Source organism: Callospermophilus lateralis, chromosome 2 (assembly GCF_048772815.1).
Source record: "Callospermophilus lateralis isolate mCalLat2 chromosome 2, mCalLat2.hap1, whole genome shotgun sequence".
Lineage (NCBI taxonomy): Eukaryota > Metazoa > Chordata > Mammalia > Rodentia > Sciuridae > Callospermophilus > Callospermophilus lateralis.
In genome coordinates, this window is record NC_135306.1 from 205,150,227 (window position 1) to 205,174,142 (window position 23,916).

At 49.9% G+C, this 23,916-nt stretch overlaps 2 protein-coding genes across 5 annotated transcripts; one reads left to right on the top strand and one right to left on the bottom strand.

Moving 5' to 3' along the window:
• Nucleotides 1-14,581: 14,581 nt before the first annotated feature.
• C2H11orf68 (chromosome 2 C11orf68 homolog) lies at nucleotides 14,582-16,793 on the bottom strand. 4 transcript variants are annotated; one of them, XM_076844784.2, is made up of 2 exons: nucleotides 16,662-16,793; nucleotides 14,582-15,986 (listed from the first exon to the last, which is right to left on the bottom strand). In XM_076844784.2, the coding sequence occupies exons 1-2, from the start codon at nucleotides 16,781-16,783 to the stop codon at nucleotides 15,230-15,232; spliced, it is 879 nt and encodes a 292-aa protein (XP_076700899.1). In that variant the 5' UTR covers nucleotides 16,784-16,793; the 3' UTR covers nucleotides 14,582-15,229. The 4 variants fall into 4 exon arrangements, with proteins under 4 accessions (XP_076700899.1, XP_076700898.1, XP_076700900.1 ...); XM_076844783.2 differs by having other exon boundaries at nucleotides 14,582-15,989; XM_076844785.2 differs by lacking the exon at nucleotides 16,662-16,793 and adding an exon at nucleotides 16,268-16,350.
• Nucleotides 16,794-17,014: 221 nt separating this feature from the next.
• On the top strand, nucleotides 17,015-19,335 carry Drap1 (DR1 associated protein 1). The gene is made up of 7 exons (XM_076844788.1): nucleotides 17,015-17,280; nucleotides 17,543-17,615; nucleotides 17,702-17,795; nucleotides 18,075-18,194; nucleotides 18,314-18,407; nucleotides 18,643-18,731; nucleotides 19,110-19,335. Exons 1-7 carry the CDS (start codon nucleotides 17,239-17,241, stop codon nucleotides 19,213-19,215), a joined length of 618 nt encoding a protein of 205 aa, XP_076700903.1. The 5' UTR covers nucleotides 17,015-17,238; the 3' UTR covers nucleotides 19,216-19,335.
• Nucleotides 19,336-23,916: the final 4,581 nt, after the last annotated feature.

Below are 23,916 nucleotides of genomic sequence, written 5' to 3' on the forward strand. Positions count from 1 at the left end.
TCTCAAGGTTACCATTTTCTGTTTTTGTGACCCTGGGCAGGTTACCTTCCCTGAGCCCTAGTCCCATCTTGGCCTTCCTGCTGACCTCATAGGGCTGCTGTAGGATCAAATGAGATCACAAATGTGAAAGTGCTTTGTAAGCTGGAAAATGCTGTGAACTCAGAAGGTGCTTACCAGCCTAGTGCCCCTCCCTTGCCCTGGTTCTACTCAATGCTTGTCTTCCTCTAAAAAGAAAACACAGCAGTTTACCAGAATGAGAAATATAGTGTGTGTGTGTTTGTGTGCGTGAATGAGACAGAGAGGCACACAGACAGAGATAGTGTTTTTGAGACAGTGGGACCCATGGGTTGAACACGAATGCTGAAGTCAGACAACTCTGGAACTCTGGGTTCTGGGTTTGAAATCTGGGTAGGCTGCTAGGTTGTATGACCTGCATGAAGCACTCAATCTTTCTGAGCCTCTGTTTCCTCATGGGTAAAATGAAGACATGAGCCAGGCACGGTGGCACACACCTGAAATCCCAGCAGCTTGGGAGCCTGAGGCAGGAGGATCTCAAGTTCAAAGCCAGCCTCAGCAAAAGCGAGGTACTAAGCAACTCAGTGAGACCCTGTCTCTAAATAGAATACAAAATAGGGCTGGGGATGTGGCTCAGTGGTCGAGTGTTCCTGAGTTCAATCCCTGGCACACACCCCCAATAAATAAATAAATAAAATGAAGACATGGGATAAAAACAAAATAGTGTCACATGCTTAGGACAGTTTATAGTAAGAGTTTGACAAATAATTATGAAAATAAATTCATATATGAATAAAAAACCCCAGCAGGAGCAGCCTTTGGGACTCTGATCACATGTGTGTTTACACACATATACACCTTCATGCTCATATGGATATCTGGACTCCTTGGCTGAGCCCAAGCTGAACAGGTCAGGGGTGACACAGGCAGCCAGGCACTGACACATGTGAGGCTTGTCATAGAGGGTCAGCCTTGACAGTACCCACCCACCTGCCACAGGAATATCACCCTGGCCCCTCCCCAAGCAGTCTGGGATGGCTGGCTGAGCAGGGGCTCTTGTCTCAAATTGTGTGTATGTGTGTGTGTGTGTGTGTGTGTGTGTGTGTGTGTGATTACATGACTTTGAAAGTCCCTTCCTGCTCTAACCGTCAGTGGAGCCACAAGGAGGCCCTTTCAGAGGCAGCACATTCCAAACTCCTCAGTCATTAACTCCTGCTTTGTGGCCACACAGGCGTTCCTGGTGCCTGACCTCACCAACTCTTACCCAGGGAGCCAGAAGAGAAGCCCAGGGGGCCTCGAGATTGCTGTGAGTCTGGGACATGGGGAGTTGAAAGACCCTGCAGCTACCCCTTGATCCTGGCTCCATCTCTTCTCCTCTCTGAGCCCAGAGAATCCCCAGCTCCCAGAGCTGCAGTGAGGCCAAAGAAATAATAGAGGTGTGTGCCAGGCATCTTGTAGGTTCTCAGGGTCAAGGGCGCGTTGGAGGTGATGTTTACGTTTTTCAGTTTCCATTCTCTTTTTAAATTGAAGTGTACTTTTTAATTGAGATGAAATTCTCATAACATACAATTAACCATTTTAAAGGGTACATTTCGTGGCATTTAGTGCATTCACCCTGTTGTGCAAGCACCTCTCTGGTTTCAAAACTTTATCACTCCAGAAAAACACCCCATTCCCATTAAGTAATCACTCCCAATTTCTCCCCTCCTCCACCCCCTGGTAACCTTTAATCTATTTTCTGTCTCTATGGCTTTGCCTATTCTGGACATTTCTGTAAATGGAATCATAACAATACATGACCTATCATTTTTGGCTTTTTTTCACTTAGTGTAATGTTTTCAAGGTTCATTCATGTTGTAGCATGGGTCAATACTTTGTTCCTTTTTATAGATGAATAATATTCTTTGCCAGGCGTGGTGGCACACATCTGTAATCCCAGCGGTTTGGGAGACTAAGGCAGGAGGATCGCCAGTTCAAAGCCGGTCTCAGCAACTTTGTGAGGCCCTAACCAATCAGTGAGACCCTGTCTCTAAATGAAATATGAAAAAGGGCTGGGGATGTGGCTCAGTGGCTAAGCACACCTGTTCAATTCCTGGTGTGTGTGTGTGTGTGTATCACACACACACACACACACACACACACACACACACACCCCACACACACATGTTCACTGGTATGAATATACCGTAGTTTGTATATTTGCAAGTTGATGGACATTGGCTTATTTCCACTTTTTGGCTAGCACGAGCAATTCTGCCATGGAACTTAGTATACAAGTTTTTGTGTGGACATACATTTTCACTTTTCTTAAGTATTTACCTAAGTTGCTGGGTCATAAGCTAAAAGTCTGAGAAGCTGCCAGACTATTTCCCAAGGTAGCTGTACCATTTTACTTTTCCACCATCAGTGTTTGAGAGTTATGATTTCTCCAAATATTTACCTATCCTTATTGGTTCCTAGTTTTTTAAATTAAAGACATCTAAGAAAATTAAAAACATTCTAGAGCTGTGAAGTGGTATCTTGTGTGTGGTTTTTTTTTTTTTTTTTTTGTACTGGGGATTGAACTCAGGGCACTTGCCCTCTGAGCCACATCCCTAGCCCTATTTTGTATTTTATTCAGAGACAGGGTCTCACTGAGTTGTTTAATGCCTTGAAGTTGCTGAGGCTGGCTTTGAACTCTTGATTCTCCTGTCTCAGTCTCCTGAGCCACTGGGTTTTGAACTCTTGATTCTCCTGTCTCAGTCTCCTGAGGCACTGGGATTATAGGAGTGCATAACCACACCCAACTTATTATGTTTTTTTTTTTGTTTTTTTTTTTTTTTTTTGCTCATTGTGTTTTGATTTACATTCCCTTAATGATCAGTGAACATCTTTATTTTGGGGAATGAGATCTCACTATGTTACTCAGGCTGGCCTTGAACTCAAAATCCTCCCTGCTCAGCCTCCTGAGGAGCTAGAATTAGCAGTTACCATCTTTTCATGTGTTTCTTTAAAAAAATATATTTATTTGTTAGTTGTAGATGGACACAATACCTTTATTTATTTTCTATGTGGTGCTGAGGATCAAACCCAGGGTGCGCACATGCTAGGTGAGTGCTCTACCGCTGAGCCACAACCCCAGCCCTTCATGTGTTACTTGGTCACATGTATACAGTATATTTTTGGACAGATGTTTACTCAAGTTTTTTGCCCATTTGTAGTTTTTTTTTTTTTTTTTTTTTTTTGGTGCTAGGTACTGAACCCAGGGACACTCCATCAATGAGCCGCATCTCCAGCCCTTTTTGAGACAGGGTCTAGCTAAATTGTTTAGGGCCTTGTTAAATTGCTGAGGTTGGCCTTGAACTTGGAATACTCCTACCTCAACCTCTCAAGTCATTGGTATTACAGGTGTGTACCACCTGCATGTGGCAAAAGTTTAACTTTTTAAAATTTCTTTCTTTCTTTCTTTCTTTTTTTTTTTGGTGCCTGGGATCGAACCCAGGGCCTTGGGCCTGCTAGGCAAGTGCTCCACTGAGCTATATCTCCAGCCCCAATGTTTAAAATTTTTTGTGAAGCCAAATTTATCTACTTTCCCCTTTGTTGCTTGTGCTTCCAGTAGAAAATCTAATGATTGATTACCAAGTCCAAGATAATGAAGATTTATCCTTATGTTTTATCTCTTTTTTTTAATATTTATTTTTATTTTTTATTTCATTTTTTTTATGTGGTACTGAGGATCGAACCCAGTGCTTCACATGTGCAAGGCAGGTGCTCCACCACTGAGATACAGCCCCAGTCCCATGTTTTATCTCTTAAAATCAAGGTATCGAGGACTGGGGTTGTGGTTCAGTGGCAGAGCAATGGTCTTGCATGTGTGAGGCGCTGGTTTCAATCCTCAGCACCACATAAAAATAAAAATATTGTGTATACATGAGTATAACTAAAAAAAATTTTTTTAAATCAAGGCATTGATTAAAGTATAGCATGCATACAATAAAGCACACATGCCAATGTACTCGGCTCAGTGACTTTACATATATATAAACCCATGTAGCAACCACCCAAAGACAGAGGGCGGTTCCAGCAACAGAGAAGGCTCCTTGTGCCCCTCTCAGGGTCACCACTAACCACCTATAGTAACATATAAATAAATAATATGTATAAATTATTCATTTTATATACACATTTATTTTTTTGTTTGTTTGTTCATGGTACTGGGAATTGAACGTGGGGGGCTTTACTGCCGAGCTACATCCCTAGTCATTTTTAATTTTTCATTTTGAGACAGGATCTTGCTAAATTACTGAAGGCCTTTCTAAGTTGCTGAGGTTGGCCTCAAACTTGCAAGGCCTCCTGTCTCAGCCTCCTGAGTAGTTGGGATTATAGGAATGTGCCACCTGCCCAGCGGTAAGCAATTTTTTTTTTTTTTCCTTTTTGCAATACTCAGGATCGATCCCAGGGCCCATGCATGCTAAGGCAAGTGCTTTCCCACAGAGCTACATCCCTGGCACAGCCTGGTAAACACTAGTTTGACTTCTATCTTCACAGATTTGCCTATTGTTAAACTTCATATAAATGGATCTGTATTGTGTACACCCTTTCGGGTCTGGTTTCTTTTACTCAAGATGTCAGTGGAATTGTCCCATTGACAGGTGAACCAGCAACTCAGTCTTTTCCAATATGGTGGAGCATTCAGCTGTACAAATATTTCATAGTCAGTCTCTCTATTCCCACTGACTTGGGGGTGTCTCTTCAATTTGGGGCTCTCATGAATAAAGTTGCTGTGAGCATTCTGGATACGTCCTTTGGTGTTCAATTCCACGTACTTCTCTGGAGTCATGCTTGGGGAGGGAGTTGTTGGGACATTGGGTAGGTGTGTATTTGACTTCAATTGATTCTCTCCAATAGTTTTCCAAAGGGGCTGTAACATTGTACATTTCACCAACATTGGGTAAGAATTCCAGCTGCTCCACATCTGGAGACAACTTTTTAAATTTTTTGCTTGGGATCCAATTAATGCTAAGTACACATTCTACCACTGAGTTACACCTGCTTCTATACCCTGAAGATGACATTTTTTTTTTTTTTTTTTTTTTTTGCTGGGGGCGGGGAGTGCTGGGGAATTGAACTCAGGGGCACTTAATCATTGAACCACAGCCCTAGCCCTTATTATTTTGAGACAGGGTCTTGCTAAATTGCTTAGGGCCTCACTGAGTTGCTGAGTCTGGCTTTGAACTTGCAATCTTTGTGCCTCAGCCTCCCAAGCCTCTGGGATTACAGGTGTGCACATTTTAATTCACTTCAACAGACATTTGTTTTCCTTGGTCTTGGCCCCATCCTTTTTTTCCTGAATGTTTGTCTCAGCCTCCAGCTCATACCATTCTCTCCATTTCCCACCCAGCAGCAGAGGAATTTTAAAAAAGATCTTTCTCTTCTCCTTTTGTATTTTTTATATTCAAGGAATCCCTGTCCCCCCATAGTCTCAAGATAAGTTGCTGGACTTGAACTTGAGATTCTCCTACCTCAGCCTTTCAAGTAGCTGCGATTACAGGTATGCCACTGAGCACAGCTTCAAGGGAAGTCTTTAAATCATGAAAATGGTCACAAAAGAATTTTTTAAATTCTGAGGCAGGAGGATTGCAAGTTTGAGGCTAACCTGGGCAATCTAGCAGGATCCTATTTTTAAAAAATTTTTCAACTTTAATTTTTAAAATTTTTTATTTGTCTTTTTTAGTTATGCATGACAGTAGAATGTATTTTGATATATCATACATACATGGAGTATAACTTTGAGTTTTTGTGGTTGTATATGATCTGGAGTTACGTAAGTCATGTATTCATATATAAACATAGGAATGTTAAATCTGTTTCACAGTGAATCCTATGTTAAAATAAAAAATAAAGAAGGCTGATGATGTAGCTCAATGGTAGAGTGCCATTGGATTCAATCCCCAGTATGGCAAAAATAAAATAAAATTCTGCCCATTTCACCCTCTGCTTCGGGTGCCTCTGAGCTGTGGTATTTTTAGAATTGCCACACAGGAGGACCTGAGGCCTGGAAGGGGTGCAGTGAGGATGTTTGCTGTGTCCTGTGCTTTTGTAAGTTGCATGTGGATTGGGGGGGATGGGAGAACAAAGAGGATAACATTGGGGGATCCTCCTCATTGAGCTCTGATGAACCAAGAATGTTCAAAGTAATTTATGTAATCCTGTGAAAGAGATCATGATCTTATAACATGACACCCATTTTACAGATTAGGAAATTAAGGCACAGAGAAATTAAGCAACTTGCTAAAAGCCAGAGGTCAAGGAATGAAAGCACCCAGAATCCTCAACATGAGATTTCAGGCCTTCTCAAACCTGGTGGACTCCAGCTGCCTATGGCTCTTCTTTCAGTTCCTGCTCACAGCTCTGCCTTGCCTTACTGTTGGACTGAGCCTCTCACCTTCAAACAGGCTGGTCCCTCTGCCCAGCTGCCTTTCCTCCGCTCCATGCTCCAATCCTCCTGCTCCGGGTTCCCCCACTATTTCTTCAGCAAGGCTTCCCTGAGGCCCAGCCTAGGTTAAATCCCTTGGGCAATATATTTCCCTGGTATTATGGAGGATATTACTGTTTTCCCTCTGGCCAGAATAGTTTTTAAAGGTTTTGCATTTTGGAGAGAAATATATGTCTATCTCTATGTGTGTCTATAATCTGCATCTCTCAAGTTGGAGACCATGAAAAGGAGATGCGGAGAAGAAAGTATTTCAAAACATGATTTTTGTTTTTCTTTATATTTAAAATTTTTAGTGACACTTCTCTTTTGACTAGGTAATACATTTACATATATCAAAATCCAAAAGCTACAAAAGTGTGTGTGGTGAGAAACCTTCTCCTTCACTGTGAGCTTTCTTGTGTTTTGTTTACACAGGTAGCCTGTTCTACAACCTGTTTTATTCTTTGCTTTTGTGTCCTCTCTCTATTTTTTCAGTAGTGAGGATTGAAACCAGGGCTTTGCACATGCTAAGCAAGAGTTCTACCACTGAACCATATCCCTAGCCCTGCTTTTGTGTTTGTATGTTTTTATTTGTTTGTTTTGGTACTGGGGATTGAACCCAGGGGTGCTTAACCACTGAGCCACATCCCCGGCCCCTTTTTCTTTTTTAATTAGAGACAGGGTCTTGCTGAGTTACTAAGTACCTTGCTAAATTGCTGAGATTGGCTTTGAACTCATGATCCTCCTGACTCAGCCTTCCCAGCTGCTGGGATTACAGGTGTGCGCCACTGTGCTTGGCATGTTTTTGTTTATGTTGGAAAGCCTTCCACTCAGTATGTATAGATCTTCCTCTTAAAATAATAAAATAAAGGGAATGAATCTTGGAAAAAAAAAAGAAAAAGAAAAAGAAAAGCCAGGCATGGCGGTGCACGCCTGTAATCCCAGTGACTCAGAAGGCTGAGGTAGGAGGATTGCAAGTATAAGGCTGGCCTCAGCAACTTAGTGATGCCTTTAGCAACTTGGCAAGACCCTGTCTAAAAATTAAAATAAAATAAAAAGGGCTGAGGATATGGCTCAGTGATAAAGCACCCTTGGGTTAAATCTCCAGTACCAAAAAAAAAAAAAAAAAAAAAAATCAGGGTGGGGACTTGGCACAGTGGTATATGACTATATGGAGGCTGAGGCAGGATTAATTGAGCCCAGGAGTTCAAGACCAGTCTGAACAACATGAGAAGACCCCATCTCAAAATCAACAAAACAAACAAAAACTCTACATGGTTACAATTGCTTTAATAGTCAATGGAATTCACACTTCCTAGTACACTGGTTATGTGTTTTGATAGATGCATGTGCCTGGGTAACCACATTCCAATCAAGATAGAGCACATTTTCATTCCCTTCAGAAAGTTCTCTTCTGCCCCTTGTAGTCAGTGCCCCCACCCCAGGAAACCACTTGACTCATTTTCGTTGCCATAGACTAGTTTTGTCTCTTCTAGAATTCCACATCAATGAAATCACATGGCACGTGCTTTCATGTGTGGCTTCTGGCTCGCATCATCATGGCTATGAGGCTCCTCCATGCTGTGTGTGGCCCCCACGGACTCCTTTTCATGGCTGAGTAGCATCCTGTTGCCCAGATATACTACAGTTCTTATACCCATTAGCCTGAATTAACTGAATGAAAAGTTGGATGGAGCCAGACCTGGAGTGGGGGAGTGGAAGAGATGATAAAGACTTGGTCCTGGCCCCAAGGCACTGAGAGCCCAAGGAGTGGTCAGACACTAAGGAAAACAGTCCTGGGAGACAGTGCTGGGGGCAGGAGCCAGAGAACGCTTGGGGAATTTCTGAACTCCCCCCAAAGATTTTTTCCAACTGGGGTGGGGGTGAGTGGGAAAAGATTTCCTAGCAGAGGAGGACTGGAGGTCAAGGGAGACATTCCTGGGATTGGAGACAGTGGGCACAAAGGCCTGTGGGTGGGCTGAGGAGAGGCCTCAGTGGCTGAGGTCCAGGGCATGCAGTGGAATGTGTGTCGGGTGGTGAGCTGGAAGGGTGGGCTGGTGAGGCCTAAGCCAGCGTCTTGAAGAGCCTTCCGAGGAGCTTGACCTGGGCTGGGGGATGAGGAGGCCGAGGAGGCGTGTTTAAACAGGGATGTGGCTGGAGTCTGGAGAGGAAGGGATAGAGCCCCTTGCTGAACACAGAGGGTCTGTGTGGCCTGGCCATCCAGGTTCTTGGTGGTCAGGGGAAGCCATATGGTGAAGACAAGGCTGTGGAAGAAGAGGCAATAGTGGATGGGGTTGCAGCCAGGACTGGGTATCAACATGGATGCAGATTCCTCTGAAGTCTCCAGATGCTGCTTGACCCACATGCATCCAACCCTTTGATGTTCCCTGAGCCTCAGGCCACTCTGTCATGAGGCAGATGAAGATCTCAGTTCTCTAGAGAGGGAAAGGGGCTGGGCTAAATGCTACCAGGCATCAGGGGCAGCTCTTGGATCCCCATTCTTGTCTGGGCCTCTCTTTCCTGCACCAGCCACACTCCAACCAGGGCAGTGGGGTGTCTGAGACTTGGTCCCACCCCTGGCTGGGTCTCCAATTTTTATATGATTCCAGTACGGTCCCTTTCCCTCTGGGGCCTCAGCATCTCCTGCACATCAGCAAATCATAGATATCCTAGTCCTTCAAACCCAAGGTTTTAATGGAGAGAGTCGAGGTGACCAAAGGGCCCTCACCCTGCTCCAGTCTGAACAGCTCCAGAGGCAGAAGGGATTAATAGCATGAGATAGCCTGGCAAGGTGACAGAGCTAAGGGAGCAACTTCTCCAGAGGAAAAAATCAGGGACTATAACCAGACTGAGAGCTGGACAGGGCCACCTCAAGCATCCTTTATCACCCTTTTTATAGATGGGGAAACTGAGGCTCGGAGAGTAAGAGCAGACCTGCTCTGTGCCAGGCACTAACTCACTTCACTCCTCACAGCCCTCTTTTTGTTAATGAGGAGGCTTTCTGGCTGGATAACCTGGACAATGCCCTTAATTTCTCCAGGCCTCAGTTTCCTCTTTTGAAAAAGAGGGAAATTCTTGATCATAATTTTCAAGGTTGTTGGGAGAATACATGAGGTGAGGCATGGACAATGGTTAGCAAGGAATTCCTACAGTACAGGAGCCAAGAATGTTTTCAAGCATTTGCTTGCTGTCATGTTTTGTGCCATGTGAACCTTTTCCTTGAAAGAAGGGTGACTGCTTCTGCTATCAGTGTCCAGGATGGCCCTGCCCACTTGTCCTGGCCCCTTAAGTGTCTTAGAGTGGTTCCTGCTCCATGAAGACCCAGGTCCAGGATAATTGGAGCCTGTCACCCATTCTTGGGCTCATCCTAAATCCTCAGACCTAGGACTGCCCCCACTTCCTGTCCCCAGGCTCTTAGGAGCCAGGCCTGCTGTCCCCTGAGGGTGCCAGCTCCTGCTCTGGGCCAGAAGTGGGATGAAACGCTCATCCTGGGATGGAAGGCTGGCGGGCCTGGCGGGTCAGTAAAGGGCCCCACCCTAGCTGGGAGGACCTCCAGGCACTGTAAACTGAGTCATGGGGGCCCAGGGGGTGAGTCATGTGAGCAGGAGCCAAATGGGGCAGAGCTCGCCTGCATGGGCTCCTGGCCACACCTCAGAGAAGCTCAACCCTCAGCCCCGCTCTGATACCCAGCCAGCCGCTGACCCTGGGGCAGAGGAAAGCAGGACCAACCCAGTCTCCCTGCGGGCAGAGCCTAGGGGCTGGATAATCAGCGTGCATGTGTGTGCACGGAGTGTGTGTGGTGTGTGGTGTGCTGGGGGAGACAGGTGGTGAGACAGAAAAGGGAGGTTCTGACTTGGGAGGAAGAGATTGGGGGTTGGAAAAACGTCAAAGCCCTGGAGAGATTCTGGCGGGAATGACTCTGCCCTCTCCTGGCCTCAGAAGGTTTGGCTGGTTTTTCTGTAGGAGCCAGCTTTCTCCCTTTAGTTGAGAGGGAAGAGCCAAGGCCTGGTGCAGGACTTGTCCACCCTCTAGGGTTCCCTGGGGACAGAGCTGGGACCAGAGAAACCAATTCAGACTTTGCTTCTGAGAAGTCTTTGCCTCCAGGAGCTAGAGCTGCTCAGGGACCAGGGGCAAAGCCTCTTGCTACAAAGCTTTGGAAAACACTCTTGGGAGTGATGGCCGCTGCCAGAGTATTTCTAATGTTGACCTTGGCCAAATTCCTTAACATCTTTCGTCCTCAGTTTCCCATCAGTGAAAGGAAGGGTGTGAGGAGTGAAGTGAGTTAGTGCCTGGCACAGAGCAGATCTGCTCTTACTCTCCGAGCCTCAGTTTCCCCATCTACAAAATGGGCGATAAAGGATGCCTGAGGTGGCCCTGTCCAGCCCTCAGTCTGGTTGTATACTCTCTGGTTTTCTTTCTTGGGAAAACTCCTGAAGGCCTGTCACCCTGCCTGACTGGCTCTCTGTCTAGTCTAGGGTTTGTTATGTCTTCCTGGGAGGCCAGGAACCAAAAAACCATGGGGTTGGTGGGCTTCTCAGCCAGGTGCCCTCAGGCTTACCCTGTTGCCTGGGGATGCACGTCAGAGAAGTGAGGAGTTTCCCTCCTCAGATGAATCAGCCGTGTGAGCCAATCCCCATCCCTGCCAGGGCCCCTCCCAGTCGGTGGGAGTGGGGTGCAGCTGCCCCACCGGGAAAATCCCCCAAATCCTGCCAAATCTGGTTGAGTGTCTCCAGCCCTGTTTCCTGTCCTCCTGATTCTGCCCACTGTGTCCTGGGGTCGAGCAGGGTCTCCCCTCACTAGCAGCCCTTTTGGTGCCTCCTCTCCAGGACCTGAGGGTTTGCAGTGTGTGGTAGAGGACTGTATGTGTGAGTGCGGAGGAGGGGAGGGTCTTCTTTTCCTGGCCTCAGTCATTCTTCCCTTGGTTTTATAAAAGGAGCATAGCACAGGGGCTTGTCCAAGTTTAACCAGACCACCCCAAACCTGGCTACTTCCCTGCTCCACATTGACAGGGCCTGGCCGAATAGAACCAAGTTCCTTGCCAGCCTGAGGGGTGGGTTTTGGGGAGTCTTGAACTGACAGGGGAGCAGTCCCTCACTGTAGGCCCAGGACACCCTTCTTGCCTAGGAGCTGCATTCTCTGAACCTCAGTTTCTTCATCAGTATAAAAGGGACTCTCCATGTGCCTTGGCCTATCTTCCAGAGGTCTCTGAGGACCCAACCTGTGTGCTTTACCAATTGATCCTAAGCCCTTAGTGGATCTCATCGATTTCTGCAGCACTCACCCCAATATCACTTTCATACAATGAAGGCTCAATCGTGTTGCAGGTGCTCTGGAGCAAGATGACCAGGTTTAAATCTTGGCTCTGCCACCTTCTGTGTCCTTGAGTCAATTACTGAACTTCTCTGAACCTGTTTTTTTCTGCAAAATGGTCATAATAGCCAAGCCAAATGAAGCTTGTGTGAGGTAATCCAAGTAAATACTTAGCCAGTACTTGGCTCTTGTCAACAGAATGAGGAAACTGAGGCCTACAGACACAAAATAACTTTCATTCAACTACGCATTTATTCAAGAATGTTTATTTATTAAAGAATGTTTATTGACTCCTCCGCTAGGCTGGGTGCTATTTTGGGTACTGAGGATACCCTGGAGGATAGGTAAACTGCTGCTATTGTCCTCAAGGGATCCAGGACACGCAGATGGGAGTCACAAAGCTGGGTGCAGTGGCACACACCTGCAATTCCAGTGACTTCGGAGGCTGTGGCAGGAGGATCACAAGTTTGAGCCCAGCTTCAGTAACTTAGTGAGGCCCTGTCTCAAAATGAAAAATTAAAAGGGCTGGTAATGTAGCTCAGTGGTAAACTCCTGGGTTCAATCCCTAGAACCAAAAAAAAAAAAAAAAAAAAAGATGGATACCACAGGTGGGTGGCTATACTGGGAACCTAGGAATGTGCTAGAACAGTTGGGGTGAAGATAGGTGGCAGAAGGCCTATAGGGATGACCCCTGAGTCTATGGGTCTGAGATGTGGAGTTAGGAAAGTGGGTGAGGAACCGGCATGCCTAGCAAAGGCACAGAAGTGAGAAAGGCTAGAATGTCAGAATGTGTGCAAGAAAACCACATGCAGCTCATGATTCTAGAACAAGGATGAGAAGGGAGTAGGGGAGAGATGCAGTGGGAGCTGGTTCCAAGTTAATTACTTTCTTCATTTGTTTAATAATTTATGGAGAGGTGAACTCAGGGCTGAAATTTAGACACTATTCCTGGCTTTGTACAGCACACAGTCTTGGTGACTTAGGGTACAGCAGGAGACAGACATCAATCAGGTGATTACATAAGTAACCACAAGGTCTCGTGATAGGGCTACAAAGCAGGTGTTCTAGTAGAAGGAAGGCTCGAGGCCCAGGGGTAAGGAAGTGCCAATTGGCTTTGGTGGAGTGAGCATGGGCAGGTAGGAATGCCCAAGGGAAGCTGGGTCAGCGGGCCAGATCAATGCCAGCCCAGAAGAGTGGACTCTTACAGGACTTGGGGAGCCATGGAAGGACTTTGAGCATTTCAGATGCATGGCCAGCTCTGCTGCAGTGTCCATAGACCTGGAGGTGTGGGACGACAGAGGAGGCAAACTAGTGGCTGTTGCCATTGTTTGGAAGAGATGGTGAGGAATGGGCCAATGCAGGGCCATGGAGACGGGGGATGGAGAACAGGGAATGAGTGTGGCGCTGTTATGGGAGAACCAGGGCTGCCCGTATCACCTGGGCATCTTTGGACAGGCACCCATGATGACCTGTCCAAATCTTGGCCCACTTCAATCAAATTCAAAGCACTAATGGTCTGAGATAGGCAGGACAACAGGCTCCAATTCCAAGGTCAGTTCTGGGGACTTCCCAAGGCTGGACTGGGGGGACTCAGCCCTGGGGAAGCTCAGGGTGGGGAGGAAGCTGGGGAGGGGGTTGAGCCAGCATCTCATGACTCAGCCACTTCCACCCAGTCAGCCCAGTGGCATCTCCGCTCCCTTGCTCCAAATTCCAACTTGGTGAGGCTGCTGGAGGCTGAGTCAGCTCCTGCTCGGCACGAGAGCAGCATCCAGAGGGGGTGCCCTGCCAAATTCCCTGGCCCTCAACCAAGGCAGGGCCAGGCGCAGAGTTGGGTAGGCAGAAGAAGCAGGAGCCAGGCTTCCAGAGGCTACAGCAGCCTGAATGGAGCAAGGTGTCCCATAAGACCGTGTGAGTAAATGTGCTTTGTGGGTTGTGAAGCATGAAGGCAGGCAAAATTGTCTCCTCTAGGTCCAGGACCACACCCTGCCTGAAGAAGACAAAGAACAGGACCCAAGTCCCAGCTTTGCCCACTCAATGGATTATCCTGAGAAAACTCCTTTCCCTCTTGACCTCAATTTCCTTGAAAACAGGATGGTGGTCCCCTTAAAGAGTTCCTAAGAGTTAAATGGTGTAGATGGAAGTGCTTCATAAACCGGTGGCTTTTGTGATAGAGTGATACCAGAGGTGAGGACACATGGAAAAGTCTCAGGAGACCACTTATGGTTGTATAGGTTATTCACTGAGAGAGACTGTCCAGCCAAGAGAGATTGAAATCCAGCATTCTCTGCTCACCAAATGGTAAGCCCCAGTCTGGGATTGCCAGGATCAAGAAAACACTTTTCTCTAGAGTACACAAATGCACCCTGGGGAGTAGGAGTGGTCCCTTGGGACTTCTTGGGTCAACCCCAGATTTATGGAAAAATTGACTTTTTGGATGAAAGGAATCAGGGCTGGCTTTTTAGAAGTTCTCAGAAAAAGGAGACCACTGATGGACACAGTGGCATACACCTGTAATCCTTATGACTCAGGAGGCTGAAGCAGGAGGATCACAAGTTCAAGGCCAGCCTCAGCAATTTAGTGAGACCTGTCTCAAAAAGCAAAAAGCGTTGATAGACCACCCCTGGGTTCAATTCCTAGTACTGCCAAAAAAAAAAAAAAAAAGGAAAATAAAAGAGGGAGAAGGGAGATCACTGTTGGCAGTGAGGCATATCCGATTACTGGGCAGGCAATGGGGTTTCAGGGGGCAGTCTCTCCTGGCCCAGCCTCTTCCCAGCAACCAAGCAGTTAACCACCAAAACAGTATTTTAAAAAACACTCAAGACACAGACCCAAGCTGGGTTTTATTGAAATGCCAGGAACAGGCACATGTCAAGGTAGCCAGAGAAGGGAGGAAGATGGTGCAGACTGTGGGCGGGCAGGGAGGGGCAGGCCCCATGTTGCGGCCTTGAATCCCCTTTCTGCCAGGGGATGAGCAGGCACAACGACCCTCCCAACAAAATGGCATGCTTAGTCCTGCAGGGCCCCTGTCCCCTGGACTATGATGGCTCCAAGGAGAGGGAATGGAAGCACTAAGTTTCCCCCCTTGAGAGGAAGGAAGGAAAGAAGGGAAGAATACAGGAGGAGGGGAAGGTATAGCTGGGGACGAGGATGGCCAAGGAAGGTTCTCTTCTTGAGTATCTGCACCCAAACTGTGATCCTGGGCAGTGATGGGAGCAGCAAAGAGGAAGGCTGAGGGCTTGACCCTCAGGGAGCCAAGCCCCAAGTCTTTTGGGGCTGGAGCCAGCCCTGAACAAAGGGCAAAAGTTCCAGGGGACTGAAGATGCAGGAAGTTACCAAGTAACCTAATCCTCAGAGCTGGGGGGTTTTGATCTTGGGACGAGGAGGAGGAAGACAGTTGGGTCCATCCTCAGCAGGGTGGGGATAGAGGACAGTCTCCCCCATTTGGCCTTATTAGGTGAGTTCCACATTGTTGGCACGGTCCAGCACCCGAGAGCCACGCGAATTGCCTCCAAGCTGGAAACGGCTCTCATAGAGAGTAGGGCAGAGATGCCAGCGATTGGCCCGGTAGATGCCCAGGTAGGTGTAGACATCTGGCTTGTAGGTGAGCAGACACTTAATGCCTGCTGCACGGATGGCCGAATCTGCCTCCAGTACACCTAAGCGGTCCGTAAAGTCGTCCGTGTAAACACAGATGACCTGGCGCCCACCCTCCTTGGCCCGTGGGCTCACCTTGGCCACCTGAAGTCGGCCCTCAACCACAGCCCGGGCAATGCCAGCCCAGGCATGGTCCAGCTTGAAGCCAGGTGCCAGGTGAATCAGCCACTTGCCTGAAAGCACATGGTGGGTGATGGCCAGCTGGCGCAGGGTACCTGGTGTGACAGGCCGCCCGCTGGTCTGCAGAGCCTCCCAGGCTGCCTGCAGGCCCTGTACATCACCTGAGTTGGGGGTATAGCCCTGCCCATAGGCTGCAATCCAGCCCACAGGTTCAGAGTTGGGTGAACCGGGGTCCCCATAGCGTGTGACTTGGGATGGTGGGTACTTGGCCAACCAGGCATCCAGCTCAGCAGCAGGTGTAGTGCGGGCATCGAACACCAGCCAGGGGTCCATGTCAGCTGCCATGGCCTCAGCAGCCAAGTGCTCAGCAGTGAAGCCATCCTCGCGGCCACCCGGAGAGTCCTCCTCCTCCAGTTCCTCACCTGGCTCCATCCTGCTATGAGGGAACGGAATCAGGGCAGGTCTGAGACAACTAAGGCTTACTGGGTCCCAGCAGGTACAAAGTACTACACTAAACTGTGTGGCCTTGGGCAAGACTAAATGTCGCTGTCCCTCATCTTTACAATGAAATAACAACCGATCCTGTCCAGTAGACTTGTTGTGAGAATGAAATGCCTGATTTGGAGTGGGCCCCACATAAGCTATTGTTATTACTACTCTCATCGCTTACAGACCAGGTAAGCTCAGCGAAAAGGGACTTGCCCAAGGTCACACCTGTAGTGAGTGGCTGAGAAGGAATGTGAATTCAGGTGTGGGAGCAAGCAGCCCCAGCAACACCTCCTGTAGAGACCGGCTGGTATCCAAGAGGCTGCGATCTGATGGACAGAAGCAAAGAAGCACAGGTTCACGCAGCCCCCCAGGTAGGCCCAGGAGGGCGAGGCCTCCCGGGCGGACGTTCTCGGGACCACTTAAAGACTGGCACACAGAGGCCCTGAGAGGCCAGAGTGACCAGTCCGAGACCAATGGGCGGTGCCCGGACTCGAACCCGGGCTGGTTAGAACCTGCGGGAGAGCCAGGCTCTGGCGCTGCCGCGCCCGCCGCCATTAGCACCTTCGGCCCGAGAAGCGCCCCCGCTCCAGCCCTGCTGCTCCCGCCGCCCCGCAGTCACCTCCGTCCTTCGCTGCGTTCGGCGCCGGCCCAGCCTCGGGCCCGACTCCGCTCCTGCCGGGGCTCCGCGCCGCCGTCGCCGCCGCGCCCCGCCCCCGCCACGGCAGCCGCCGCCGCCGCCATCTTAGCGCCCCGCCGCCTCAACAACAACTTTATAGACAAGCGCAACCACGGGGCGGGGCCACCAGGCCGGACTGGCCGGCTGCGGGGCGGGGCCAGAGGGGAGGGGCGGGGCCGACCACGGGGCGGGGCCACTGCTGGAACCCAGGGGGCGTGGGTCTACGGGGGCGTGGCTAACGTTCGCTCTTCTGGCTTGGGGGCGGGCGGTAGTGGCGGAGCCGAGCGGCCTGGCACCGACGCACGCTGCCCGGTAGGCTCCAAGAGACTGGCACTTGGGCCCTGTGAGCGGCGTCTCGACAGGCGGCGCTAGGACCCTGTAGAGAGCGGCGGGGGCGGAGCGGGCGGCACCAGGACCCGGGGGAACTGCGTCGGGCGGGCGGCGAGCAGGCCCGGAGGCCCGGGGGCCCGGAGGCTGCGGGCGGCGGCGCTGGGCCCGGCGCGGCGAGAGAGGCCCCGAGATGCCGAGCAAGAAGAAGAAGTACAACGCGCGGTTCCCGCCGGTGAGCACGTGGCTTGGCCGGGTGGGAGCAGGCCCGGGCTCCGGGGAGGCTCCGGCGAGGCTCCGGCCCTGAGCCGGGCCGGGGGGGGGGGGGGGGGGGGGCGGACGCATCTGGGTGTTCGGGGCCTGGACGCCCCGCCCCCTTCCGGGCCCTGCAGGCGTCCGTGCCCCCCGCCCCTTTCTCCCGGGATACCCCTCTCGCTCCCCCCAGCACCCTTTCAGGGACCACTGCGACCGGGTCCGAACTCTGCCCCCTTCTGTAGGCACGAATCAAGAAGATCATGCAGACGGACGAAGAGATTGGGAAGGTGGCGGCGGCTGTGCCTGTCATCATCTGTATCCTGCGGGGGGCTGGCCGGGTTGAGGAGCCTGGGGGAGGGACCGGGCACCCCACTTCCCGTGATCTCCTTGACACCACTCAGCCCGGGCGCTCGAGCTCTTCCTGGAGTCGCTGTTGAAGAAGGCCTGCCAGGTGACCCAGTCCCGGAACGCCAAGACCATGACAACGTCCCACCTGTGAGTGGCTGCGGAGCTGAGAGGGGCTGGTGGGAAGGCTGTTCCCTGACAGGGTGATGGGATGCTGCTGGGAGACCAGCAAGACTAAGAAACTGGCGGAGGAAAGCTTGGGTGTTCTACAAAGAGGGAACAACCTGAGCAAAGTAGGGAGGCTGTGGTGGAGTTGGGGAGGGGTTTTCTAGGCTCCACTCCTGACATCCAGGTCTCCTTGATGTCCCTGGCTGAAGGCCTTAATGTTTGGGCCCCACTGAAATGCCTTCACGTTCCTACCTCTTTCAGGAAGCAGTGCATTGAACTGGAGCAACAATTTGACTTTTTGAAGGACTTGGTGGCGTCAGTGCCTGATATGCAGGGTGATGGAGAAGACAACCATATGGATGGGGACAAGGGTCCTCGCAGGTGGGGGCCAGGGTCATGTGTACAGGTGGGGAAGATCAAAGCTAAAGGCACTGGGGGAGGCTGGGGGGCAACCAAGGAGGGGGAAGACCTCTGGGCAGATGGACTGTACCTTCCTGCAGGGGCCGGAAGCCAGGCAGTAGTGGCCGGAAGAATGGTGGGATGGGAGGCAAAAGCAAAGACAAGAAACTGTCTGGAACAGACTCGGAGCAGGAGGTGAGTGAGGCCCCGGCCATCTGTTTTGCCCTGTGGTGATGAAAAGGGCAACCTGTGCCAGGTTGTGCTGGCTTAAGGTTTGTTCTCAACCTTATCTGTGACTTCTTGCAACTCAGTGTCTGTATAGGTTAGCTCTGGGGGTCTATTCCTGTCCCTGCCACTCCCAGGCATCTGGGTTCCCTGCTGATGGGCTCACGGCTTTTCCTGTCAACTCCGACCTCTGCTTTGCTCACAGGATGAGTCTGAGGACACAGATACTGATGGGGAAGAAGAGATACCGCATCCCCCACCCCAGACCAGCCGCCCCTCTGCACACTTTCAGAGGTAAGCAGCCCAGGGCATCAGGAGGGAGCTACCAGACTCCTCAAGATCACTTGGTTTTCCCTGTGATCTTCCTCAGCCACTTGGTTTTGTTGGTTGTAGCAGGCTTGGGGAATGGGAGGGGAGCAAATAGGGGTGCTTAAAGGCAAAAGACCTTCTCTGAGAAGGTCTTGACCCTACCCTGGTCAGAGGCAGCAGGTGGAGCCTGGGCAGGGCCGTGTGATCTGCTCTGGGTCCTCCCCTCCTTGGGGCTTGGCTCTCCATGGTCCCAGAGGGTGGCCAGCTCCACAGCTACCTCTGTGGAGGATGGGGGGGGGCTCAGTGGGCCAGGATGGGCATGGGAGCGAAGCCTGATTTTCCCTCCTGCTTTCTGCCCTGCAGCCCTCCGACCCCCTTCATGCCCTTTACCTCTACTCTGCCTTTGCCTCCGGCCCCCCCAGGCCCCTCAGCACCTGACGCAGAGGATGAAGAAGACTATGACTCCTAGCACCCTCTGCCCCCCAGGCCGCATCCCCTTTTAGTTGGTTTTAGTTGCTCTGGGGGGAAGAGATAAACTGTTCTTAAATTTATTAAAAAATAAATAAAAGGGAACATCAGTGTCTTCTCAGCCTGTGTTCAAGGCTTTGTGACTGTTTTCCCATCCACTCCACTGCCTTCCCATGCTCAGGGACCTTGGTTTGGTAGGTCAGGCAGTGGCTAAGTAAAACAGGAGTTGACCAGGGAAGCTGGAGGCCACAATTTGCCAGGATAGCACCAGGGATGCTGATGGAAGGAGGAGGGGGAGGGTGGTCTAGTGCCCATGTCAGCAGGTGCTAGATGTACTGGGGGACAGCCTGTTTCGTGCTATGTGACCCGTTCTTCTCTGGACTGTTGTGAAAGGACAGGCAAGACAAAGAGATTGGTCCTTGAAAACTGCGGGGCAGGGTAAGGCAGAAGCACAGAGAGCCTAGCAGACCCGAGGCTTGTTTTGGCCTTGACTTGACTTGACGTGGGGGCTTAGAGGGAAGGAATTATTAAGGAATTATTTCTTTCTGTAGCAGCTTTGGCAGGGAATGGACCTGGAGGACAGGTGAGGGGAGGGCCTGAGTAAGCCACCAAAGCAGACAAGAACCATCAGGCCCTGGGCCACCTAGCTGCATCTGGAAGGAGGAGGTCAGCTATCCAATGCTGCAGAACAGGAGGTGGTACCTGCCAGGTGTCCTTTAGCCTCAGGGGAGCCTTTACTAGCTGCTTCAGTACCATGGTGGTTGATGAAAGAGTGGGAACTGAGATGAGAAGCTCTGGATGAGGGGGTTCTGTGTTTGGGTCTATGAGACCACTGAAAGAACAAGATCTGGTATTTTGTTCTTATTTTGGTGGTACTGGGGGTCAAAACCAAGGATTTTTGAACCCCAGTACCACTTAGTGCTTAACTACTAAGCCACATCCTCCAGTCCTTTGTTTTTATTTTATTTTATTTTATTTTTTTTTAAATTAATTTTTATTGTAGGTTGTTCAAAACATTACATAGTTCTTGATATATCATATTTCACACTTTGATTCAAGTGGGATATGAGCTCCCATTTTTACCCCATATACAGATTTCAGAATCACATCAGTTGCACAACCATTAATTTACATATTGCCATTCTGGTGTCTGTTGTATTCTGCTGCCTTTCCTATCCTCTACTATCCCCCCTCTTTGTTTTTATTTTGAGACAGGGTCTTGTTAAGTTGCTGAGAGTCTCACTAAATTGCTGAGACTGGCAGTAATCCTTTTGCCTCAGTCTCCCAAGTCACTGAGATTATAGGCATGTTCCACTGCACCTGGCAGTGTTTTTTGTTTTGTTTGTTTGATATCAGGGATTGAGCCAGGGGTGCTTAGCCACTGAACTACATTCCCAGTCCTTTTTATTTTTTTAAATTTTGAGATAGAACCTCACTAAGTTGCTGAGGCTGGCTTTGAACTTGAGATCCTCCTGCCTTGGCCTCCCAAGCTGCTGTTATTACAGGCATGCCACCGTGTCCAGCTCAGTTATTGTTTTTGTTTTTTTGGTATTAGGGATTGAACATGGAGGCACTTGACCACTGAGCCACATCCCAAGCCCTTCTTTTTGTTTTATTTAGAGACAGGGTCTCACTGAGTTTCGCCTTGCTTTTGCCGAGGCTGGCTTTGAATGCATGATCCTCCTGCCTCATCCTCCCAAGCCATTGGGATTCCAAGTGTGCACCACCACACCTAGCTTAGCTTTTGTTTTTAAGATAGCAGAAACAAGTTTCCAGACAGAGAGAGACTGAAGGGAGAATAGAATTGGTGAATTGAGGTGGTAGGCCTGAGTCAAACCCCAATCTGAAGAGGAGTTGGCTTGGGTGGGGCATTGAGGTGCCCAGAGTTTTCTCTGATGGTTAGGACCATCTGCCTTATGTAAGGGACAAGGTAGGTTGAGGTGGCTCCAAGGATAGTGGAAATATCTGCAGCTTGAGGCATCTTGGTGTGGGGCAGCTGGCATGGACGTTCAAGGAGCTGCCTCCTATTCATTCCCTCCTGCTTCCCTTGGGAGAGCCGTCTCTCCCTTACCCCAACCTGGGATGTGTGTGTAACTGACACCACACCCTGAGATTGAGGGGTGGGCAGGTGCACCAGCCTGGCCAGGGACAACACCCTACTCTGGCCACAGTGACTAGTGAAGGGTGGGAGTTCTAGTGCATGAGTACCCTGGGGATTTAGGTAGGACCACTGGGAAAGGATTTTGACAAGATCACTGGCACGGATGACAATGGCAGTCACACTAGTGTAGCAAAGCTGGTGGGACACAAGTAGGCTGGGAGCTACTGGAAGGTATGTGCCACTTCAAGGAGCCATCCTGCCTGAGGCTGAAGCCAGTGCTGAGGACAGAGTTGAGATGTTCCAACATTTCTGATGGTGTCTTAGCACCTGGATTTTGACCCTTCAGATCCTTGTGTACCTGGACTTCCTAATTATATGAACTAATAAACAGTGACCCCCCAAGCTGTCAGGTTTCTGTTACTCATAACTGAAATAACTCTGGGTAAAACAGGGACCATGAACAGGAGGTGATCCCCATTGCCCCCAAAAGTGTTCCCTAGCAGTAGGTTTTTGCTGAGCAGATGAGGAGTGGGGATGGGAGAAAAAGAAAGCCGTGGGAGCCTATTGCCAGGGTCCATCCCAGGTGGGCTCTGAACAGAGGGGTCAGAAAATAGTGGGAAGGCAAAGAGGCCATGGTGCAGGAAGCAGCCCTCACTTCATTGTGGCGAAAGTCCCTAGGAGGCACCCAGAGCAGCTGGCCAGACCCTCTGGGTTCTCAGCCTTTTGGCTGAACCTTGAGGCAGAGTGTGTAGAACTGGAACCTCTGGAGCCAGGACCTGGTTCAAGTCAGGACTTGTGTGCCTCAGGTTCTCAGCTGTGGAGTGGGCTAGTTATATTACCTTTGTTAGGTATGTGTGCTATGCAACAGTTTGTCGTCACACCTGTATGAAGGCAAGCTTATTGATTTAACAGAGCCGATCTATAGAGGCTCAAATACAATGGCAGTTTGTATCTTACCTACATAAGGTTCATAATGGGATTTATCTGACCAATGGATGACACTTGTCTAAGGAGACTTTAGGGCTTAAGCTCCTGTGGCCCTGCCATCCTCAGCCCATGATTTCCAGGCTCAGACACCCATGAAGTGATCCAGTGCCTCTGCTCACCTCCCACAGACTAGGGCTGATCACAGTTCCCCCCCTGAGACAGGCAACCTGAGACACCAACCATTTTCTGCCACAGGACCTCTCAGACCAGTGGAAAGGGCCTGGCCCAGCCTTCAGCAAGTGTCAGAGTGAGAGGGCAGGGCCCTGGGGAGATGGTGCTCCTGGCTGGGTCAGACCTCTGGGTGTCTGGCAGTGGGTGAAGATGGCCATAGTCCCATGGGCCCCACCAAACACCAGAAAGGGGCAGCCACAGTGCCCTGCCTACCGAGCTTTGCTGGGGAACAGATGATTCCATTCTTTAGCCACCAGGGAGCCGGGAGCCTGGCTCCTCAAACCAAGTCCTGTCTGATAACAGCCTGGCCTTGGCTGTGCCGTGGTGTGTTAAATGTGACCAGACGTGTGAAATGGGGAGCAATTTCCAAGGCCAGTGTGGCAGCCAAGGACAGTGACCTTCCCCCAGATGGAGGGCCCCTCTGCAGCAGCACTTATTGAGCACCCATCATCATTACTCAATGTCACCCACCCAGACACCTGAAAAGAGAAAGTGACCTCACCGAGGAGATGGTGTCACAGAGCTCTAGTGCTTTTGGAAATGTCAATGGGGACAATCACCTTGGAAAAGCATTTGGCTGTAATTACAGGTTTTCCCTGTGACCCTACAGTTCCACTCCTAGGTATCTTACCAAGAGAAGTGAGGGCACATGTCCACCAAAGACATGAGAGTGTTCATAGCCCTAGAAACAGCCCAGCGCCCATCAAGAAGAACGTGAGTGGATACATGGCAGCCTGTGAGTGCTAGAAGAGCAGGGAGGAGCAGGCCCCTGTTCCTCAGCGTGGGTAAATCCCGTGGACGTTATGTTGAGCAAAAGCGGCTCAATGGCAGGGAACACTAATGATGTAATTCATTTAAATGAGATTGGTGCTGACAGAAGTCAGTATAGTAGTTACCTAAAGGTGGGGATTGGCTGGGAGGGGGCACAGGGAACCTTCTGGAAATACTGTATAACTTGAACTGCATGGTGGTTATATACAAAGTTACATCCAGCTGTATACTTAGGATTTGTGTACTTTTATGGTATCCTCATAAAAATTTTATTCATTTATTCTACCTATCTACCTACCTACCAAGAATCTATTATCTGTCAAGCAGTGTTCTAGGTAGTAGTGATTATTATGAACAGAATGTTCTTGGAGTGTTTCTGAAGGGGAAAGACAGACAATAAAGAACAGAAATAGCATGTCAGATGGAGATTAGTGCTGTGAGGAAAATGAAGCAAAATAAGAGAGGCCTGGGGAGTCCAGGCAGGAAGGGTGGCCCAGCACCCTGTTCCAGGTCCAGAGGTGGCCTGAATGAGATGAGAATGAATAGAAGGTTCCAGGGTGAGGAGTGAGTGGGCCACCCAGCTCTCTGTGGGGAGAGAGAGAGCTCCAGGCAGAGGGAACAGCAGGGCAGGGGCTGGGCAGGTTGGGCGGCTTCTGTGGGTTCCTCTGTGGT